The 9,121-nt window shown below is 69.0% G+C and overlaps 3 protein-coding genes across 5 annotated transcripts in view; 1 reads left to right on the top strand and 2 right to left on the bottom strand.

Moving 5' to 3' along the window:
* The window catches only part of BTBD19 (BTB domain containing 19), a 5,959-nt gene extending 4,401 nt beyond the window's left edge, over nucleotides 1–1,558 (bottom strand). Inside the window, exons 1-3 of the mRNA XM_019530615.1 lie at nucleotides 1,411–1,558; nucleotides 776–977; nucleotides 381–434 (exon numbers count right to left, since the gene is read on the bottom strand). Of these exons, the coding sequence (XP_019386160.1) occupies nucleotides 381–434; nucleotides 776–977; nucleotides 1,411–1,499 (345 nt within the window). The 5' untranslated portion in view covers nucleotides 1,500–1,558. The remainder of the gene's footprint in view (nucleotides 1–380; nucleotides 435–775; nucleotides 978–1,410) is intronic.
* A 733-nt stretch (nucleotides 1,559–2,291) lies between these two features.
* TCTEX1D4 (Tctex1 domain containing 4) lies at nucleotides 2,292–4,222 on the top strand. 3 transcript variants are annotated; one of them, XM_019531323.1, is made up of 2 exons: nucleotides 2,292–2,447; nucleotides 3,537–4,222. In XM_019531323.1, exons 1-2 carry the CDS (start codon nucleotides 2,306–2,308, stop codon nucleotides 4,172–4,174), a joined length of 780 nt encoding a protein of 259 aa, XP_019386868.1. In that variant the 5' UTR covers nucleotides 2,292–2,305; the 3' UTR covers nucleotides 4,175–4,222. The 3 variants fall into 3 exon arrangements, with proteins under 3 accessions (XP_019386868.1, XP_019386870.1, XP_019386869.1); XM_019531325.1 differs by having other exon boundaries at nucleotides 2,362–2,442; XM_019531324.1 differs by lacking the exon at nucleotides 2,292–2,447 and adding an exon at nucleotides 2,583–2,772.
* A 737-nt stretch (nucleotides 4,223–4,959) lies between these two features.
* Nucleotides 4,960–9,121, bottom strand: part of PLK3 (polo like kinase 3) — a 6,558-nt gene continuing 2,396 nt past the window's right edge. The window contains exons 6-15 of the mRNA XM_019531322.1: nucleotides 8,904–8,999; nucleotides 8,345–8,540; nucleotides 7,966–8,092; nucleotides 7,558–7,667; nucleotides 7,337–7,454; nucleotides 6,945–7,028; nucleotides 6,624–6,786; nucleotides 6,373–6,502; nucleotides 6,061–6,171; nucleotides 4,960–5,820 (exon numbers count right to left, since the gene is read on the bottom strand). Of these exons, the coding sequence (XP_019386867.1) occupies nucleotides 5,632–5,820; nucleotides 6,061–6,171; nucleotides 6,373–6,502; nucleotides 6,624–6,786; nucleotides 6,945–7,028; nucleotides 7,337–7,454; nucleotides 7,558–7,667; nucleotides 7,966–8,092; nucleotides 8,345–8,540; nucleotides 8,904–8,999 (1,324 nt within the window). The 3' untranslated portion in view covers nucleotides 4,960–5,631. The remainder of the gene's footprint in view (nucleotides 5,821–6,060; nucleotides 6,172–6,372; nucleotides 6,503–6,623; nucleotides 6,787–6,944; nucleotides 7,029–7,336; nucleotides 7,455–7,557; nucleotides 7,668–7,965; nucleotides 8,093–8,344; nucleotides 8,541–8,903; nucleotides 9,000–9,121) is intronic.

The raw sequence follows: 9,121 nt of genomic DNA, 5'->3' as shown, positions 1-9,121 counted from the left end.
CGCATGGTCGGGGCAGCAGGGCAGGCCTGAGCACCGCCAGGAGTGACCAGGAATAGCGGTCACAAGCTGGCAGAGGGTAGGTTTAGGCTAGATATCAGGAGGCGCGACTTCACGGTCAGGGCGGCTAGGATCTGGGACCAGCTTCCAAGAGAAGTGGTGCGGGCTCCTACCCTGGGGGTCTTTAAGAGGAGGTTAGATGAGCACCTTGCTGGGGTTGTCTGACCCCAGTACTCTTTCCTGCCATGGCAGGGGGTCGGACTCGATGATCTGCTCAGGTCCCTTCCGACCCTAGAAACTATGAAATATGAAACAAGCTCTCCCCCCGTGTCCCGTTGTGCTTTGCACTTGGCAGGCCATGCCAGCCCCCGTGGCCCCGTTACCTGCCGCAGGTCGTCCAGCCCGTACTCCACGGACAAGGCCAGCACCTCCAGGGCCTGCGGGCAGAGACACCCTGTGACCCCCACGCCAGGGCCCGTGCCCGCACCCCCCAGCTCCCGGAGCCATCCCGGGCTCCCTGTCCCAGGCTGTGAGAGTGCAGCCAGGAAGGGCACCCCTGCCCCCTGCCCACCGCAGCCCCGTCCTGGAGACTCCCGCAGCTCCCCGGGGCGCCCAGGGCAGCCCCTGCCCGGGCCATCTGCGTAGCCAAGCCCCCCGTCCCAAGGTGCTGGAGCCAGGCATGGGGGTCCTGCCAGCCAGCTGGCAGCAGCAGTAGCTTATTATCCCCCCCCGGCAAACAGGCTGGACTGTGCCCCCTGCCCGGCGCCGCGGCACTCACGGTGACGCTGGTGAGGCACACGCGGTTGGTGTACAGGAACTCGAGCACGGCCAGGAAGGCTTCGGGCTGGGCGCTGCTGAGGGCGATGGGGGCCGGCGGGGGGCTGTCCAGGAGCCCCCGGAGCCCGGGGCAGCGGCAGGCGAGGATGCAGCGGTGGGCGAACACCTCGCGCCTCTCCTGGCCCACGAGGAAGGTCACATCACTGCGGGGACACGGTGAGAGCCCCTGCACCATGGTGCAGAGGATCCCAAAGCCGCGGGGCTGGCAGGGAGCTGCGGGGTCACGTCCAGTCCGACCCCTGCCCGACACAGGGTCAGCCCCAGGCAAACCCCGTGTCTGAGCTCTGAGCAACACGACCCAGCCCCAGGCATCGCCCCGGCCCCCCAGGCCCCTGCCTGGGCTTGCAGACTAGCCGAGGGGCTTTGGGAGCCAAGAAGCGCCACGCTGGGTGCCCCGAGGGGCCTGCGACCTGGGGCTCGCGATGCCCGGGGTGGCTGTGCACACAGAGCCCTCGCCCCCGCGTGCAGCCACCTCTGGGGTGGGGACCGGGGGGTACTGGGCACTGGTGCAGGGGGGCTGGGCGAGCCCCCCCACCCCAAAGCGGGGTGCAACTGGCCGTGGCTCGGCCGTCTCACCTGAACCGCGGGCTGCCTACCAGGCTGGCCAGGGCGGCCCGGAAGCCGTCCGCGTCCCCGAGCAGCCGGGCAGAGCGGGGCCGGGCCATGGGGCGCAGGCGGCCTCCTGCTCCCCCCGCCCCCCCCGGCTTCCGCTGCGGAGGAGGCAGGAATGCGGAGCCGGGGGATGCGGGGGGGCCGGGAGGCCCAGCACGGCCCATCGCTAGGGAAACCGGCAGGGCTCGGCCCCGCGGCTGCGGGGGGCACTGAGGTCCCAGAGACCCCCCACCAAGGAGACCCCAAGCCAGAGCTCTGAATAGCAGCCCCCAGCACCAAGCGGGGGCAGGGGACCACGGCGGTGCGCACGCAGGCTCCAGGCCTGGGGACACGACCCCGGCAGACCCTACCGAGGGGCTCGCAGGAAGGGGGGGCTGCCACAGGACCCCAAGGGGGTGGATTGACAACTACGTGGCCTCAGTGCCCCTGCGATGGGCGCGCGGGTGCACGGTGGGAGGGCAAGCGCCTGCCTGAGTTTGCGGAGAGCCTGAACCCACTGCCCCACGGGTCCCCTGGGCCTGGCAGCTCCGTGCCACCGGCTTGAGCCAGTCCTGCCGCGGCGGGTGCTGGGCTCTGCATGCAGCAGTTCTGGGGAGCTGGAAACCAGCGGGGTCGTTTCCACGGGTGCGCACGGCGCTGCACACAGCAGCCTGAGTACGGGGCAGGTGGGAGATGACCCCGTGTTGCCCAGAGCCGGCTGTGACTTGGGGCCAAGGGCAGCGTGGGGTGGGTACAGCCCGGGTGCAGGGGCCGGCACGAGGGGAGACAGGTGCAGTTGGGGGTAAAAACCACCCCCGCTCCGAGGGGCACAGGTGAGCACCCGCGGGCAGGAGCGGGGAGCGAGGCGTGCCAAGCGTACATGCCAGCTGGCGCCCGAAGCGTGTCGGTGTCACGTAGCAACACACTACACTCGCTGCAAAACACACGCCGTGCCCTGCCCTGCCCTGCGCAGAGGCAGCCCCTGGCACCCGCCTGCCTGGACCGGAGCGGGGACAGGTGGGGTAGGCATCTTGGGTGAGGGAGGGGTCCCAATCCTGCCTCTGCGGGATAGGGCCCTGCTGGGCTGTGCCAGCCTGGGGCTGGGCCCAGGGGCCGGGACTGGGGCCCCACACCTGGGGACAGCACAGACGAGACCCTGGCCCCTGCCCCATCTCACGCCTGCGCCTGCTGCCTTGCAAAGCTGTCGTGGGCCGTGATTTATGGCCCCGGGGGGTGATGGAGCCGGGCGGGCAGGGGCGGGGGAGCCACAGCCCAGGCTGGGCACTGGCCGGATCAGAGGCAGCAGCCCTCTTCCCCAGACCGCCTGTCCCTGTGGCCCCGCACCCGGTAAGCCCCCGTGTCTGAGCCGCTTTAGGGCAGTCGAGCCAGGGACATGCACAGCCCCTGGCACGGCTGGAGCCCCGCGTCCTCCCTGGGCAGGGTCACAGGGGTTGCCCCAGGCAGACCCAGCCCAGCGGGGCACGAAGCCGGGGCCTTGCAAGCTCCCCTGCCCTGGTTGGCTCTGCCCACGAGCCCGCCAGCTCACGGGGACATAGCATGGGAGACCCCAGACCCAGCCCGGGATGCTCGGGGCAGGAGCCAGGTTAGCACGTGGCAGGGGCAGGGGGCTGGGCAACACCCCAGTGGAAACAGGGGCTTGTTAAAATGAACCCTGCCAGGGAGGAGCTGGGGGGTCTGGCCTCAACGCCCTGGACACAGCTGCAGCGGGTCTCTGGTCACCCAGTGCCGTCTGCCCGGGGCCGGAGAGACGCCTGGAGCCGGCCCCGGGGCTCTGCCCGCTCCCAGGCCGTGCCTCCCGCCGTGGATGCACTCGGGACATGGGCGAACCCCAGGCTTGAGGCCATGGCTGGGTGCAGCCCTGGGTGCTGGGGCCCATGGTCCCAGGCTGCACGGTGCAGCCCCGCTCCTGTCGCTCCGGAGACATCGAGGAACGCGGCCGGCTGTTTGCTCAGGACAAAAGCGGGCAGAGGGAGGGAGTTGCTTGCAAAGCGGCTCCCGGGGGTCCCAGGCAGACGTGGGGGGAGCTGGGCTTGCAGCAGGACAAGGAGCCCTGCCCTTCCCTGGCTAAGGCCGGCGCTACTCCCTTCCAGGTGCCACCCTGAGCATGGCCCAGCGGCCACCGGCCCTGGGCCCGGGGGGGCCAGCCCCACCCCGCCGCAGCTCCCACCCAGCCCTGCCACATGGCACTGCAGAGGGGCACCCGCCCCCCCTGACCGCACGCCGTGGCAGCCTGGCAGCGCCCGTGGCCAGCCGGCGCAGCTCCGTGGTGCTAGGTGGGGGTGCGAAGCGGCTCTCCAACGGGCCGTGGGTCCCGGGGGCCCGCGTCAGCTTCTCGGGGCTGCCGCTCTTCCCGCCCGTGCCCGAGGCCTGTTGCCAGAACACCTACCGCACGCAGCCGGCGCCAGGATGCCGCTTCCACGCCGGGCCAGCCCAACGGGTGCTGGAGGCCACGCTTGCCGCCCGCCTGCAGGGCGTGGCCTATACCCCGGGCGCGGGCAGGCAGCTGGCGCAGAGCCTGGCCGAGCAGCTGCGGGGACAGCTCAAGGAGCTGGCACCGCCACGCTACAAGCTGGTGTGCAGCGTGGTGCTGGGGCAGGCGGGGCGGCAGGGGCTGCGTGTGGCCAGCCGTGCCCTCTGGGACCCCGAGAGCGACACCTTCGCCTCCGCCACCTTCACCAACGCCTCCCTCTTCGCTGTGGCCACCGTGCATGGGCTCTACTACGAGTAGCTAAGCATCATGCCAGGGCCATGCCGCTGGCAATAAAGATGCTGCTGCCCCCCATCGCTTGGTCCGTGTCCGTGTCCGGTCACGGGGTGACCCAGGGAGTGGCTTTACCATGCTGCAGGGTGGCGGCATAAGGGTCTCTACCGCCTGGGGCTGTGCCCATGGCCCAGATGTGGTAGCTGACCTTGCAGAGAAGTGACCCCTGCCCCAAGAGCCACACATTGCAGCATAGCCCATGGATTATTTCAACCCAGCTTGTGGAGGGGGGACAGGAGCAGGGGCACAGGGCCTCCAGCTCCTGCTGGAGCAGGATAACGGGGCTGAAACCCCTGCCTGGGGAGGCTTTGCCAGGACTCAAGTCCCCATCCCCATCTCCCCCCTCTCAGGGCTGGAGGGGTGCTGGGGCAGCTGCCCTAGCATCCCAGCTCAGCCGCTCCTTTGTTGGGCTGACAATGGGGGATGACAGGTGCAGCCGACACTGGAGCCAGGCCCAGGGAGTGGTGGGGGAAGGGGTAGGCATCCCCTCTGCCATCCTCCTATCCAGACCTGGGCCAGGCATGCAGGCCTCAAGCAGGCAGCCACCAACCCAAACATCCCCAGCTGTAGTGCACAGCAGCCGGAGGCAGACCTCTTCCCAAGGACAAGCTAGCTGCAGCAGGGTCTGAGACCTCTGGCCTAGTTCAGGAGCCAACCCTGCCCCAGGGGGCACAGAGCAGCAAGGGCAAGCAAGAGCAGGAGGAGAGCATCCAGGGCCAGGGAGAGGGAGCTGAGGCAGCACAGACTCCTGCTTTAGAAAAAGGAAGTCTTTATTAGAAGGAGGCCCCAGCCAGGCCGTGCCCACATGAGTCACAATAAATAGACACCATATAAATAACAGCCATAAATAAGGTCAGGCAGGGAGGGGGCACCTGGGGGGGGACCCTGCCCTCGTTAGAGTATCGTACCGTGGCCACGCACGGTGGGGGAGGTAGGAGCTCGCTCCACGGCCTGCGGGGAAGGGCCCCAATCCCCCTGTGGTGTAGTGATCCTGCCGCAAGGCAGCCCAAAACACTCCATGAGTCTCACAGCGTGTCCAGGACAGCCGCGGCAGGCGCCAGGCTGAGGCAGCAGGCGTCTTGCCCTGGGAGATGCTGCAGCGCTGGTCACTGCCAAGACCCCAGCCCAGCCCAGCCAGGGTCTGGGGACCAAAGGCAGAACTTGCACAGGCTCCCACACCAGGGTGGTGCTGCTGGGGAGTGGCTGCTACTTGCTGCACTTAGGGGCAAAGCAGTAGGTACCCCCAAGCAGACCCAGCAGCAGTCCTGTGCACAGCTGACAGCACCAGTGGTAGCATCTCCCCAAGTGCCAGCAGCCGGCTGAAGAGGTCACCTCACCCAGCGACGACAGGGGCCCTGGGAGAGCCGGGTGCCAGCCGTGGGGGCAATGGAGGTTATGAGCCTAGGAAAAGGCGCAGACGACGTCTAGGTCTCAGCCTGGTCCTGCAGCAGCTTGAGGACATAGTGGAGGCGGCGCTGGAGCTCAGGGGCGCAGCCCAGCTCCCGCAGGCTGCTCAGCTTGTAGGTGTAGGAGCTGCGGTCCTGGGTGACGTAGGTGAGCAGGCCGGCAGCCTCGCTCAGGATCACCTTGGTGTGGTCTGTGTAGAAGTTCACCTGGCAGCGGGGGAAGACGCGTGTCACCCCACAAGCTCCAGGACTGTTCAGGGGGACCCCTCATTTCCCCCCAGGTCCCACAGGAGCAACTCCCTGCAGAACAGGCCTCCAGGGCGCCTCCAGGACTGCGAGACCCTGAGCCCAGGCCAGACCTGCCGAGCCAGCTCCAGGGGTGCCCCAGCCAGCCTGCTCCTGCCCCGCATGCCTGCCCTGCCCTCCCCATCCCTCTCCCCCACTCACCTGGATGGTGCCGTTGCTAAAGAGCATGAGCAAGGCCAGGTCGGTCTTCACCCACTGCAGCAGCAGCAGGGCCGGCTGTCTGCCCTCGTCCAGGCTGGGCAGGTCTCCACCCTGCGAGGGCGAGGGCAGCGTTAGTCACGGGGGACCCCAGGTGCACGCACCCACCCCCATGGGGGCAGCTGGGCTTGCAGGAGTAGGTAGCACCCCAGCACCTACCTCCCCCCACCCAGCACCCCATCTCCACTGCCCGCCTGTCCCCACGCCCCATGGGACTGTCAGGACCTGCCCCTTCCCCAATGATGCAGCACTCACCCGCATGAGACGCTGCTCCATGTAGGAGGTGAAGTACCGCAGGATGCCCAGCTGCCCCTGCAGCGCGGGGGGCACGGACCCGGTGCGGAAGGCCACATGCTTGCTGCCGGTCAGGTGGTAATGCACCATGCTGCAGGGAGCACGAGGGGTGAGGGCACGTCCAGGGGCTCCCGGAGACCTCCCGCACACCCCAAAGCCAGGGCAGGAGGTCCTGGCAGCCCCTGGGACCGGGCCCAGAGCCCCGCTCTCACCGGCGGTTGGCCGAGAGGGCCATGTGGGTGCCGTCGTTGAAGAGGACGCCGACGGTGCGGTCCGAGAGCTGGTAGCCGAAGCCGTACTTGTTGGAATAGTCCACCCACTTGCTCACCCACACGAAGGGCTCGTGCTGGGCCAGGGACGCCGGGTTCCTCTCGGCTGCAGGGAGGAGAGGAAGGGGTGAGCGGGGACCTGCAGAGTCGGGCACGGCGGAGGCAGGGGAGCCCCAGCCCAGTCTTTGTCCTGGTGGCACCTGCCACAGACTGAGACCCATTCCCGGCCACGTCACCCCCGGCCTAGCCCAGCACTGCCCGCACCTGGAGGCATGGAGGAGAGGCAGCTGGTCAGGAGCCTGACGGCCGACTCGACGAGCACCGAGGCCGGGACGCAGCTGTTGAGGGCTGCAGGGATGCACAGGCAAGGCGAGATGAAGCCAGGCAGAAGGCTTGCACCCCGAGGCCACAGCACGGGCACCGAGATGCCGCAGGGCACAGGGGTTCTGCCCAGGTCGGGGTCCCCAGCAGGAGGTGAGGGGTGCCGTCTGTAGCCCTCCACGCCTGGCTGAGCTGTTGGCGCTGGCCGGCAGCTCTCCAGCAGACACCCCCAGCACTACTGCATGCCCCCTCCCGGGGGGCCGCAGCCCCTACCCAGAGCACAAGGGGCTGGACAGGCCACGAGCAGGGGGCTCCGGACACAGCTCATCACCCACCTTCACAGCTGCTGGCCATCGTGCCTCCGGCCGAGCGGGACACGGACTTGCGGGAGCCCTCCTCGGCCAGCGTCTCACCCGGGCTGAGGGAGGCCGTCTGGCCCGACACGGGGGAAACCTGGGGAGAGACCAGGGCTCAGCTCCAGCCCCCAACAGCCCATGAATGAGGCTGGGGTTTCTCTCAAAGCCCGCCACCATCCCGGGGCCGTGCCCCCCCGCACCTCATTCCCCTCCATAGTCTTGTAGCTGGTCTGTCGGCAGAGCGAGGTCTTCATAAAGCCGGCAACCAGCTTGGAGAGGTCGTCTTTGTCCTCCACCGGGCCCTTCTTAGCTGCGGGGAGGGAGAGGCGGTGAGCAAAGGTGCCCAGCGACAGCAGCCTGGCGGACGCACCCCCCGAGCCCTCCCAGAATTGCAGGGCTGCATCGTCTGCTCCCCAGCCGCCGCCCCCCAGGTCCGGGCTTGCATCCCCAGCTCGTCCCAGCCTCCAGGCCCAGGCGGGGCAGTTTCTCCCTGGTTTCACTTCCCAGTTCCCAGGCAGGGCTGTTTGCAACACCGCGGTGGGCGGCTCCCAGCCCAGGGCAGGGGCGTGAAGGGCTGCGGCTGGGCGCGGAGCTCGCCCTGGGCTCACCTCTGGGTTTCTTCTTCCCAAACAGCGTCTTGGTGACTTTGGCGAGCAGGCTCCTGGCCGGGTGGGGAGGGGTCAGCTCCGGGGCCATCATGCAGCTGCTGGGCGGGAGCTTGTCCGGTGTGTACGCCTGGGGAGCAGGGGCCGGGGTCAGCGGCTGGACGGAGCCAGCAATCACCCCTGACCCTGCCTTGCCCACAGGGGCTGGGGCTCTCCGGAGGCGAAAGGCGGCGACGCTGCTGCAATCTGAGCGGGCCACGTGGCACCACCCGACGCCAGTGACCCACAGGCCCCGGGCATCACGGTCCGGCAGGGCAGGAAGCGCATCCTGCCCGGGCCTGGGGCTGGAGGGTGGGACGTGCCCAGCCAGGGCCCTACTTACTCGGAAGAACTCGTGGCCCAGGATCTCCTCCAGCGTGGGGCGGTCTGGGGGGCTGCGGCGCAGGATGCCGGCCAGGAGCTGGCGCGCGGGGGCCGAGAGGAAGGCCGGGAGGGTGTACTCCACCTGCTTGATGCAGCGGTACGTCTCCTTCAGGTCCGAGGTCTCGAAGGGGGGGCTACCGCACAGCAGCGTGTACCTGGGAGCAGGGCGGGGAGTCACACGGGGGAGCCGCAGACCCCCCGCGCCCCCGGGCAGCGCCAGCCACCCTCCCCCTGCCCAAGCTGCGCGAGGCAGGCTCAGCGCCGGCTCTCGCAGAAGATGGAAAGTTCGACAGGAAGCTGCGGCTGGCGGGGTGCAGGAGCCTGCGATCAGCCCGCTATAAATAGCCCCGCGGCTGCCACCGCCGATATTTTCCATTGTTTTGAAACAGCCACCAACACCGGCGGCATCCGCCCCCGGGGCCACTGACACTGTTGACACCGCTGACCCCGGCTGCCCCCTCCCCCCCGCGGGGGCGCGCATCACCAGGCAGGGGCCGGGGCCCGCGATGACAACTTACATGACGCAGCCCAGGGACCACACATCCGAGGCGGGGCCGTGGCCCTGCCGCAGTAGCACCTCTGGGGCCAGGTAGTTGGGGGTGCCGCAGATCGTCCTGTGGGGGCGGGGACGACGTAGTAAGGGGCAATGCGCGAGCCAGCCAGGCGACGGCAACCCTGCGCTGTGGGGGCCGCAGGGCTTTTGCAGGCACAGCTGCCACCCCCTGCCTGGCGCAGG

Source organism: Crocodylus porosus, unplaced genomic scaffold (assembly GCF_001723895.1).
Source record: "Crocodylus porosus isolate Cpor-Errol unplaced genomic scaffold, CroPor_comp1, whole genome shotgun sequence".
NCBI lineage: Eukaryota > Metazoa > Chordata > Crocodylia > Crocodylidae > Crocodylus > Crocodylus porosus.
This window is presented reverse-complemented; position numbering and strand designations above follow the sequence as displayed.

What these genes read in the sequence shown, in the direction of transcription:
- TCTEX1D4 (XM_019531323.1), top strand. Translation starts at nt 2,306, where the DNA reads ATGCCAGCTGGCGCCCGAAGCGTGTCGGTGTCACGTAGCAACACACTA. An exon ending in CCGGAGCGGGGACAGGTGGG is followed by an intron (nt 2,448 to 3,536) that starts GTAGGCATCTTG and finishes ACTCCCTTCCAG; the next exon opens with GTGCCACCCTGAGCATGGCC.